This window comes from Egretta garzetta, unplaced genomic scaffold, assembly GCF_000687185.1.
Source record: "Egretta garzetta isolate BGI_Z169 unplaced genomic scaffold, ASM68718v1 scaffold148, whole genome shotgun sequence".
NCBI lineage: Eukaryota > Metazoa > Chordata > Aves > Pelecaniformes > Ardeidae > Egretta > Egretta garzetta.
In genome coordinates, this window is record NW_009260669.1 from 646,485 (window position 1) to 659,184 (window position 12,700).

The following is a 12,700-nucleotide window of genomic DNA, read 5'->3' on the forward strand; positions in this document are numbered from 1 at the left end:
TCACAAACTATTCAGTGCTATACCCTGAAAGTCTGGACCTGAGAATATATTTTTAGGAATATTTTCTCTCTTATAATTAAATAAGCCAACTATAAATCACTATCTCTTGCTGCTGCCAGAAGAATGTTTTAAAATAATCCATTCATTTAATTCACCTGGGATGAGGAGGTATTTAGAAAATATTTGCGCAAATCTTGCCAAACTGATTATTTTTAATTATTAGTAGACATGGTGCTGAGGTGACACTTTGGTCTACACAGAGGTTAGTGTAAAAATAACTTGCTTATAGATACATTAAGAAAAAAACTTCCAGTAAAAGAGGAAGAGCCTTAGCACTTTGTAAGGAAATGTTGTAATCCAAGCTGAAAAAAAAATCCACTTAAAAAATATTCTGACATTTCCTGATTTTTATTACTTGAAAATATACTATCATGATGATTAAGCTCAAAGGTGTTTAGCCTGTATTTTGACAGAGAATGACTGCAATAGTAAGGTTTTATTTTTACAACAGAGCATGCTATATAGCAAAGACTATTTGAAAATGTTCTGTATCAAAGAAGCTGTCAGGAGCTGGTTAGTCATAACTTGCTAATCTGGGCAGTTTTAAAGAAAATGGATATTAGAGAAGTGACCAGGAACCAAATAAGTAAGTTACCCTTTTGTCTCCTTGACCTTTGACTTGCTTGGATCAAAATTTGAGAAAGATTGCAGCTGCTAAGTATATTACCACGAGATGTAGGTAGTGGCTTTTAGTCAGACTGTAAAAATAACCCACCCACCCCCGCCCCCCAAGCACCAATACAATTTAACTTTTTCTTCTGGCAAAAAGATAAAGAAGGAGCTGACGTCTCTCAGAATATATAAACACTCCCTCAGAGTTTAGAAGCTATGTGCTTGGTGGGGAGATTTAGCTGCTTGTCTTCTCGTAACTTGATGCAAGTCATGTGTTAAGTACTTGTATGCTCAGCTGAAAAGTCAGTTGCCCTTATTCAAGGTGAGTCATATGATATCATGTTTAAAATCAGAGGGTTTTCCTCAGAAATGCTTTTAAAAACAGTTGGTGGAAAGTTCTTGAAAATATTTATTTGCAATATAAAATAAAATAACTGGATTTTGCAAAGCTGTTTGGAAGAAACAGTGACATTTAACATGTATGAGAGAAATGCTTCATTACTATGTTAGCAATGGCATTTTATGTTCAGTATTGCTGGCTTTCCCAATTGCATTCTGTCTTTTGATTTTTTCATATTCTTGAAACTACAGTTCTGGAGTCATGTGAATTTATAAGAAATGCATCTTTTTAAGTGATATTTGTAGTATTTATTATCGTAGATAAAATACTCAAAACTATAATTTCAAAGTACACCAAAGACAAAGAAAAAAAGGCAGAGAGAACTTCTTCCCTGCAAATGTATCTCTTAATAATTTTAGGATTTTTAATCCCACCATCCGACCTTGAAGAAATTGAAATTATGTTGAAATTATGTTTAAAGAAACACCATTTTAATTTTCACTATACACACTGTTTCTTCCCCATGTAGTTGCTCTCATTTAGGGCAATAAATCTGATCCTCTGTCAGAATTGAAGTAATGTTATGTCAACCAATGTTTAAAAATTACTATTCGATCTGGAGAAAACATTAAGAAAATACAGATAATATTCTTTGATTTGTATAAGGGCTTGCTTTAAACTGGCATGTACAGAAGTATAAGTTAAGAAGAAAAACTTTAATAACATTTTGCATCTTTCCTCCTATTAAGTTGCTTATAAATTGTCTTTTCAGAGATTTGAATGGGCCATTTCCATTGCCAATATACTGTTAAGGACATTTGAAACAGTATTTAAAACTACATACCCAACACTCTAGAACAGGGTGAATATTCTTATTAATCCTGTAGTCCAATCTAAGTTTAATTGATACTATAGTCTCATAGACAGTATCTAATTTTGTTATGGTACTTTCTATTCTGCTTCTGGTAAATTAATTTCTCTTGAATATGAATTCCCAGACACAACTGCATTCTTATTGGAAATTTCTCCTTTAATCTTTGTATTTTACATTCAGTTGTGATAGATGAGAATAGCTTGTTGACTTCTATGTGAAATTGAGTGTTATGTTGTGAGTGCTCTTCACTGCAGTTGTGTAATGGATAATTTGAATTGCATAAATTGAGATATGTCTGGACTGCTATTGCATTGTGCTTGGTGTGAGGAGGGTGAATATTTTACAATTTGCAGAAGATTGGAGTTGACACAAGTTATTAGCAGCCAGTTGCTTTCTAGCTGTTTATTGCTAGTCCTCATGAGAGATACCTGGTCCACCTAACACAAAAAAATCCATTGAATAGCTTGTAAAAACAGATGGAAATACATTTCAGTGGAAGGTGTATATCTGTTGAATTTTAAAAGCTTCCGTATGTAAGCCAAGAAAAAAAGCCTGACAATGCCTAAAAGCCCTCTTTAAACATTTATGGAAGAGATAATTTCCATTTTTAATTTTAAAATGTGTATTTCCACACTTTGAAAAAAATCTGCTAGAACAGATAGCATTGGGAAAAAAAAATCAACCTGAAATATGTACTTTTCACAGTTTGATTTCACTGAGAATTTCTGCTTCTCCTTAGATTTGTTACAATGTGTAACAGCAGTCAGATTTTTAAATCCCCACATTACTTCTCCAATAAGTTGCACAGTATTACAGTTCCGCTCTTGCCAGACTGAAGTTCCTGATCTGAACGTGTCTTCAAAGATATGAGAGTTGGTCCTAGCGGCTTTCACTTAAAAGTTCTTCAGATCTAATGAATTTCTAACCTGCCTGCTTTGCAGTTTGCCGTTAGCCACATTATGCATCCATCCTCTACATCAAAAACCTTTAATAACTTGGTGTTTTTATAATACAGTCAAGCCATCTTTCAGTTATCTTTGTGAAAAGTGCAACAGGTTGCATGAAAAGTTTGGGAAAATAGATTTTTTTGATGATACCTGTTTGATGAGTTCCTATTGCTGTTGTGTGCAAAGGCACGGAGAAACAGCTGGAAGAGAGGAAAGCAACTAAGTAAACTTGTGTTCAAATAAGGTGCACCTCCTCCAGCAGAAAAGCCAGGTTTAGAGCTGTAAAGAGATTCTTCTCAGTCCCTAGCTAAAGTAAAAGACTTTAGCCAAATCTGGTTTCTTTCTTGGTCCCTTGTATATGCAGGTAAAGCAATCAAAGGGTAAAGTTCTGATGTGGGAACCACAAGGAATCACCTGGTGGCAGGTGGATGAACTGGCTGACTTGTATAGGACGGGTGTTTTTCTGAGATTGCAAGTAGTCTTTTGGTCATTCTGCTTGCAAGTATCCAAGGCGAAATGATTAAAATACAAAATGAGCTCTCATGTACAGAGTTAGCCATTGTTAATGTCGAGGGACCGATCAACTGCTGCTAGTGCAAGAGCAGGCAAAAGGTGGGTTTCCAGTGCAGATAAAAGGAGCAGTCTGGGCTCAGCTACAGACGTGATATAACTGTGAGTTTGGTAGGGCATGGGAGGACACATCATTAACCTGCTGACCATGGTACCTTACATGTCAGTGAACGCTGTATGTGTCTTCTTTTTAATAAAAGGACCTCACAACTGCATTTATGAAAATAAAAGACATGCTATTCCTACACCTACTTTACTGTTTAGAAATCCGTGAAGATTTTTTACCCCTTTAATCCTCATGAGTAAACTCAGAATTCAGGCTGCGCTGTTCTTCCACTCCACCTTTTTGTTTTTCTTTGCTCTCTGTGTTTGGCCTTGAATGCATGATTAATTCTGCAACTAATGCCTGCTTTAAAATTGATTTAGAGATGATCACAGCATGTTAACAGACAGAAATTGGTAAGAATAAAAATGATGTGGACAATGACATCTAAAATAAAAAACAGCAGACTTTCTGTTAGCTGGAGGTCTAAAGCAAGTAAACTAGCTTGCAAATTCTGTGGATGTGATTAATTCCTGAGCAAGAATAAATTGCAAATTAGGCAGATTTTTGTCTCAGTTATTCATAAACAGTAAGAAATGGGAAAAAATATCACTGGGAGCTTATGTTTTACCATATCTCTCAGCACCTGTATCATTCTCATTTTCTTTACAACACCTTTCACTAGGGGCCAGATCTTAAGATATGTTAGCACACGTTGCTAGTAGTTGTGTTTTTCCAGTGAGTAATTGAAGACACTTTTTTTTTTTTTTCTGAGACTGAATGATCATGAAATATAAGGTGTTACATCTTTCAAAGATCAAAATCTAGACTCGCTTTAAGAAGTCTGCCTTTCTGTAAGGCACTTGGGATTGATGAAACTGGGTGATGATAAGAATGAAGCTCTAAAAAGAAAATCCAGACATGCCTTTGTCATGAAGTTGCTACAATGAAGTTTTATCCCTTCAGTAGTAGACTGTGGACTGACAGAGATCTGGAAAGACAGGCTTCTCATAGGTGCCTCCCATTAGAGCTTGCCATTCCCACCGAGGTGCTGATGGACCTTGAGGACTTCCTTACTGGCATAATGCAGAAACAGCCTGGGTAGCTCACACCACTGGTGTAAATTCCTGGTTTTGCCTGAAGTGGGAACCATGGGCACTGAAGGCTGTGATAAAAACAGGGGGCTGTAACCTCCTCCTTTGGCACAGAGAGACGAGAGAAGCTCCTTGCCTCAGGAAGACTGTCAGCTGAATAATAATTTTGTCATTTGCCCCAATGCAACAGAGCCAAAAAAAAACCCCAAAACCTAATGAAAGAACTTATCAGTCTTTTAGAGAATTGGAATTAAAAAAAAAGAATATTAATCTGTAATGAGCAGCTAGCTTGCCAAAAGTACATGTAACTTTTTTTATTGCCACTGTCTGCCACTGGCTGGCTGGTTTTGACACGTTATCTTCCTACCTGCTGCACGTCATGCACTTTGTACTTTGAGCTTTGGAATGTGATTTTTGTTCACTCTCTCCTTATGTTAGCAGCTTCTCTCAGGAAGATCAGTGAGCCTACTGGGACCAAGAAGTGAGAAAAAAACATCAGGCCTTACAGCAAGGATATTTTTACATTGTCTGCCTGCACCCTGACAAAGGAGAGGAATGGGCTGTAACAGAAACTGTGGGCTCCTCACTGGGGCCATCATCGGGGCTGTGCTGGCTATCTTCGGAGGAGTTCTGATACCAGTTGGAGATAACCTTATAGGCAAAGCAATAAAAAAGGTAATTTTTTTTTTTCCAATCTATATGGTTTGTTGTTATTGAATAGTCATTATTTCTAAATCTTGTGTTCTGTTTCTGCTTTTTTCATTTTTTTTCTTTATTAAACATAATTTTTGTAATATATGCAATCCAAACTGCCTTGGAAATAGATGCTGCAGCAATGTTTTTTTATTTATTTATAATTATTTATATTGTCATGTTTATTTACTTGATGTCTTTCATGCTTCATATAAGAAGCCAAAATATTGTTTTCAAGATGTGCTTTCAGTAATGTACTTTAGAAGTAAGAATTTTTTATTTTTATTTTAATTATATTTGTTTCTAGTTTCTTTGTTTTTTCCCCATGATTATCTATTTACTTATTTTTCTGCATTTTTTTCTTATGTTGGTACCCAACTCTGTGCACTTATATTTACATACTGCAAATAATTTAAACTTCTGATGCAGAGTCTAATCCAACACTTACATGCATTCAGCTCACACTCTTTGACTATATGATCCAAGCCAATGTGCTCCACAAGACTACAGGATCTGATCATATACATCTCCTTGATTCAAGGAGTGTGAACTGTAATTGAAGTAGAGTGTTGTAGATGTGGCAGACACAATTTTTTTTCTGGGTCTTTTTAGATTATTTTGTTTCTTTAAAATCTAGTTTTGTCTTTAAAGAAAAATGAAGAGATCATTTGTTAAATCTTTGGTGAAAAGGATGTATAATTGAGGGTCTAAATCATAGAGTAATCTGGAGTGAAAGACCATGGAAGCCCTGGGGTGTCCACCATGGAGACATGGAGTCTCCTTGGGGTCACTGCAGCCAAGGTGGGCTCTCCTACAGTTAAATATTTAGAAACCTTAAGGTCTTTGGCTGGTGGTTAGTTTTCCTAATGATTTTATGTGTCACTGAAGACTGTGGAGATTTTGGAGATACTTATTCAAAAGCCCTTCTGGAAGACTGCCCTTAACTCAACTTCTATTGAAGTCAATTAAGGACATGGATATATGAACTGTCAGGAAACGTTAAACTGTCTGTTGAGGCCCCTGTCTAGATTCTACCATCACTTTTTTAAAAACCTGAAAAAAATGGCTTCTACATAACATTTTAATTTTGTCAGCAAACTCAGTGAAAATTCCTGTAGAGGAATTTTCCAAATTTTATTGTATTTTTAATGAAATCTTCAAATTTTTAGAAAATAAAAAAATAATTCTCACTAGATAATGCCTCACCGACCTTGCAACATTTTACAAAAATGTCATACTCTCTATATTTGCAAATAATTTTAATTGATTGACACATTCAGGAAATGGCAGGTTTTCTAGAGAGTATGTAGTGTTAAAAATGCGTATCTCCTTATGTTAAATATTTACTTTGAGTTAATCCAGAGTGTTGTTTTATGCCATTAAGTATTTTCAAAGCAAATTGCACATATTAGCAATGTTCTGTGTTCATCTCTTTACTTACAATAATGAACTAGTTATACACCATGGTTTGCAAATGTCTACACATGAAGTTAAGCCTGCATGAGTTCTTACTGGTAAAGTATTAGAGCAATTTTTTCCTCAGCCTCTTTATCATTTTCTGCATTGTGATCATGTTTCAGATGCTTGTAGCTATTTCAAAAGCAGTTTCAATGACAATTTTTTTTGGAATTTCTCAAGAATAGAGACTCTAGGACAGGTAAAAAACCTAATGAGCAAGATGTTCTCTCAGATATGGCCTGTAACCATTTATATTTCCATTTGGACTCATATCAGGCAAAGCCTGAACTTAGGTCCTCACCCACTGAGTGAAAACAAATGTCAAAATGGCATATTTTTAATAAAAGGGAAAAACTGTTTCCAATATCACCATTATAAGCAAAATCATGTCTTAAATTCTGCACAGTCCGAAGCTTGAAAGAAGACCCCTAGTTGTTCCTCTGCTTATCCTGTCTCAGTCTAAATCCTAGTTCTTTGCACAAGTTGACAGCAGCACAGTAAAACCAAATCTGTATTTCTAGGGGAAATTAATTTTGCTATAAAATGTTATTGCGGGATTAGAGAAACAAGTGTTTAATAATTTTCATTATCCTGAATGAATATTTTTAGGACACTTCATACTATAACAAGTCAAATTGTCATAAATTAACTTGTTATCAAGATTTAGTCAAATCACATTATCATCAATTTACTCTCAAGCAGGTCCAATTGAGCTTCTCAGCATCTCCCAATAAACAGGGACAACTTTAATTTCAAAAATCAATATGATCAATAGTTCTTACCGTTCTTGTTCTGCTAGCTGAGTGTACTTCCCTTAAGCACATATCTTTGCAGCTTACCAAACCCCAACCTCATTTCTTCTTTATTGCAGTCATCGAGAAATTAGCCTGAGTAAACCCTGCCAGACAGATTTTGCTGGAAGGCTGTGTAATGTTGTTGCAGACATGAGAAAGCATCTGCAAGTGTATAGACAATCTCAGGTGCCCTTAGAAATTTGACAGTCTTTCAGGATATAGGCTGTTATCTCCTAGCAGGCAGGTGCTGTTCTGCACCCATGAACAGTCCACAGGTGGACAACCCAAAGTCTGTGTAACATGTAACACCAAGATGTCACCTCTTCGCGTGTTCTAGTTTATACATCTGTGCTTCAGCACAAAACAGATTACTATCTATCTTCTCTAACCCTAGTCTGCTCTACCTCTGTCTCAGATCTTTTTGAGATAAGCTATTTCTACTCCTGACTCCATCAGGTTTAAAGAATTTCAACATTACATATATATTCTGAATCTTTTTAGAGGCTCTTTAAAGAAACTGTCACTTGAAGAGCACACTCAATATGACCCCACCACCAGCATCTTGGCAGGGGTCCACTGAACGAGATTAATACTAAGCTATTTCAGTTCTGATACTATTCAGGGAAAGGAGACTTCCACCTTAAAAGGTGCCTTTGATTTCAGTACTGAAGGGCAAAAGTCCTAGTTTCCCCAAACACTGAATCTATCCAAGAGGAAGATACCTTTCCATGAACGCCTTAGGGGTTTAGAAAACTGTCCTTGGTAAGTTAGGAGTGAAACATGCAAGTTTCAGAGTTCTACACAAAAAATATTTTGTTTGGGGCTATCAAAAGGTACCTTTTTAACTGACTCCACACATTTCGGTTGCATATCATCATGTCTATTATCTTTATTGCTAGACATTATCATGTCTAACATTAAAAAAAATCAGAAGGAACAGTGAATTCAAAACAACAAATCGGAATGCTTGCATCTGATATTGTTGAAAGGCAATATTTTGACATGGCTCAATTACTACCTTTTGCCTTTTCCTCCCTTAGAACAATATTATTCCCATCATTTTAGTTATGATAAAACTTATTATTTTTCAGATGATCAGATTTTCTTCCAGCTAGGTCTAGCCACTCAAACCCATTGGTAGCTTGCTAGAAAAATCTTTATCACCACTTCTCTAGGAGCTTTTGCTTTCTACTGGAGCATGTGAGCTCAGGAGGTTAACAGAAGCCACATAATGTTAATATATTTAATTCATGATGAATAGTTAATACAGAACGGTGTATGATTTGCCACAATACCTCAGTGCTGCACTCTTTCTGTAGAGTCCTCATGGTTAGTCTGCTATTTTTAGAAATAAAGCTATCAATTTTAGCTATTATTATGTTTAGCCATCTGTCTCTCTACAAATCTGTTATCTATGATTGCCTACTGGAGGCATAGGAAACACTTTAATTTAAAATTGTGTTTGTGACATTCATATGCCACAAACTAACAAAGCTAAAGCAACTGCTGGCTCTCAGCAGAACATAAATGATATAATCACACACATTCCAGCATTATTAATGATAAACTTCATTGGCTTCCATAATTTTTTGTGATCAAGGAGTGAAAAGGGACTAAAAAGTTTTGATCCAACAAAGCCTGAACAGAAAGGCTAATAATAAGGTAATAATCATCACTTTAAATTTAATATATGGCTATTCGTACTTTCAGCTGCAAACCAGAAGATTATTTGCTTTCCTGGAACTTAACTTATCCAGTTTTACAGAATTACAGTGTTTGTTTCCTCCATCTTACATATGCAGCCCAACACATACAAAACAATTTTGTTACAGCCTAAAGTATTCATGGCATCTCTCAGTTCCCAGAAAACGGCATCTTTTGTCCATGTGGCCAGATCCTTTGTCAAGACAGCAACTTTGTCTTACATTTTGTCTTTCATCAGAAATCATGATGGCTGAATTTAGCATAAAGCAAGCTTCTGTTGCTGACTGCTCAGCTTTTCTTGAATTTATAGATTGCCAGTTGGCCCACCACAAGTGGGGGAAAAATTCTGTCAGAAAAAAAGAGGTTAAAGTTCTCATTGATTTCACTCAGTCTTGCACAGTTTAGATGATGAGATGAACTTGGCTGTGTACTAATTACATATCGTATAGCTGCTTGTGCTAACAATAGTTAACTATTGTGTAAGATATTAGAGCTGATGTAGGTTGACTAGGGAGTTGAGAAGTGTTTCATATTATCAATTGCAAATTAGTAGTTTCCCAAATCACCCTGTCTTTCATAATACCACAAAGCATGGCAGTGTTACTAGGAGAATATACAAGTGACCAGCCATAGAGAAGGGTAATATTTAGGGCTGGCCTCACCACTGATCAGACAGCCAAAACCCAAGGGCTTGCTGGTGTGAGGATATTAGTTTTATTAAATGAAGACATGAATAAAGACAGAACTCGATATTTTCTTCTGCCTTAACCCACCATTTGCACTCTTGAAGTATGTGACAGAGAATCATACATACCTCCTTTGTGGGAGAAATGTTATTAACAATAATGGCTGAATGCCACCAAAAATAATGGTCTTCCGCCCCTTCCCTCTTTTGTCCTGCTGCTTCCCTTGTTTTAACTCTGGTTCTACTCACACCACTAAGCCAAGTGGTTCACTGGTAGAAAGGTAACCCAGCAAAAAAAATAAAAAAGGAAATAACCTTCCTCCAGTCCAGTGGACAGAAACAGCTCCATGAGGAATGAGAGCTGGCACAAAGGAAGTGGCAGGCATGTGGATCGGGTACTGGGGGCTGTGGGAACTGGTGTGTCCCTTTGACTACAGCACTGACAGGTTGGATCAGCTGTCCCCTTGAAGCATCCCCCAAGAATGTCCACGGCGGCATCAGCACAGAGTAAATGGTGGGCTGCAAATCCACACAGTAACTTGTTGTCACCTGGCTGTCCCTTGTACCCAGGCCCCAGGGACCTCTTTGTACAATACCCAAAGTAATTTTTCTCTGTTGGCATTTCCCGAGGGTATAATATGGACACAACAGTGTTTGTTGCATGAAAAATAGAGGAGAGCCCCCCACCTCTTTAGGCTCTTCAGGTGGACAGCAGTTTTGTTCTAGATTGATAAGAAAGTACATAGTGTAATAAAGTGCAGTAAGGGGCAGTACAGAAAGCACATGAAAAGGCTCATCACATAGCCTACAGTCTCAGTTTACATGGAAAGTTGTCCCGTTGGTACTAAAAAGCTGTTATAAAGTCCTGTACACTCTTAGCTTTCCCTGCAATAGCCGAGAGAATTAGAGGCAAAGATCTACCCTTTGGGGGAAGAAAAAATAATTTACACAGCTGTGAGGAAACATGTTCCTTAAATTATTCCAAGTCAACACAAAGTTATAAGATGTGGTCACTGCAGAATAAACATTTTTCAAAGTGCCCCAAATGTCTAAAGCTAGAGGCAGGTTGGGGACCATTTCTGTGCCTCTCGAAGGTGGGAGGAGAGGTCTTATGGCTCAGGCACTCGGAGCAAACTCTCCAGCGACAGGGCAGTTCACATATCATTCTGTGCTATTATAACCCCTGGTAAAGGGTTATAAGGGGAGGGAGGAATGGATGGAGGGGAAAACTTAAAGCTTTAAAGAAGGAAGTAACACTGCTTTAAAATCTACCGTCACAAGATTGAAACTTCTCTATTCGTTTCTGTGCCTGTGTGCTGTTGACTTCTAGAGAGATTAGTTTGTCCTCTTGACCATATAGTTGCCAGGAATCCTTAACCATTTCCCTGCTGCAGTTACACAGAGGCAGAAGGCCAAATCCTGGCATCTGCCCCCATCCCAGGACCCTTCTGACTACAGATCACAGACAGACTCTGAGCAGACTGAGCTGCATGTTTCTTTATATCAGCCTGCTTCTCCCAGATCACTTGAGCAATTCTCTATGGAAATGGAAAAGGTGATTTCCAAACCATGTAAGCATTTCTCTCTTCGCCTAGGAGATGGTCTGCCATGGATGGATCACATCTCTGATAGAGTCTTTGACCTCCTGAGGTTTGCAAAACAAGGCTGAAGAGAATTTTAGCCATTGAGTTTGAGTGCAAGACCTCAATCTGATAACACATGTGCTGTGGCAAGGTTTCCTTACCCTCTTACACGAATGCACATAAATTATAGCAGATGTTCAGACAGCAAAGCCAGAGCTTTATACCACCACCAAGGCATTTGCAACTCCACCATACAGGATTTCCACTGACAAAGCCCTGCCTGTGTTACGAGTTCTCCAAAATATGGTATTCATTTCTAACTCCAGTGGTTCTTACTTGGTAGTATCCTTTTTTTTTGATGGTGCTTACTAAGCAAACTCTAGAGGCAGAAAATTAAGGTGGAAAGAAAATCTAGCAACTTGTAATTCAAAATGTCTTTTCCTGCTATCTGGAGGGATTCCAGTCTTTTGCTTCTTAATATTGCATAACTCTAATAAAAAAGCATTTTATATGTTGGCATCTAGATTTTTTCTTCTTGTTGAAAAAACCTTTTCTAAATTTTTACCACCAAAGGGAAAAACATTATCCCAGGACTTTGTGAAAATCGTATAGAAAGAGGCCTGATGTAGACCAGGTGGAGCAGGCATTCCCCTGAAAACATAGGAAACACACCTTCAAATTTTCCTTCTCACTCTACAGTCCCAAGGTCTGAATAGGCATTTACCGTATTATAGCTGAGTGCCACAGATGTAAAGCTGTTGGTTACTCTACAGTGGTTCCTCAATCCTGTCTTGTCTTTATATCCATATTTTTCCTTCATTTCCTGTACCCAGGAAATAGTTCTAAAAAAACGTTACCAAAACTGAAGATATTTCTTAGAAAGTCTCAGTTTTGGTGACAAGAGTTCTCTGACAATAAACCCCCAAAGAGTTCTGCAAGAACACTATTTGCTTTCTCTGGGTGTAAAATTACTTAGTGCCTGAGTAATGCTCAGTGATAACTCTTGTTTCCTCCCCTGGGCTATTTGCAAATGCATGAAAAGTAGTTTATGGATTCTAAAAACTGCTCGGTATCATTCAGTCATTCAAAGATTTTCTTTTCACAAATAATCAGGGGATTTGGATCAGTGGCAAGTACTTGGGAACTAAGGCAATGCTCAAACACAGCAGTAGGAAAGTTTTGCTGCTGGCCACAGTAACAACTACATCAGCTTTGTGGTCACTTACTTTAGGGGGACACACTT

General features: G+C 37.3%; 1 protein-coding gene across 3 annotated transcripts in view; it reads left to right on the plus strand.

Annotated features, from left to right (window-relative positions):
* Positions 1-841: 841 nt before the first annotated feature.
* CD36 (CD36 molecule) overlaps positions 842-12,700 on the plus strand; it is a 30,239-nt gene continuing 18,380 nt past the window's right edge. For 2 of the 3 annotated variants that reach the window (XM_009645654.2, XM_035901083.1), the window contains exons 1-2: positions 842-994; positions 4,982-5,215. In XM_009645654.2, coding sequence (XP_009643949.1) covers positions 5,096-5,215 — 120 coding nt within the window. In that variant the 5' untranslated portion in view covers positions 842-994; positions 4,982-5,095. Of the gene's footprint in view, positions 995-4,978; positions 5,216-12,700 lie in introns of all 3 variants that reach the window. The other variant, XM_035901082.1, reaches the window with a different exon arrangement.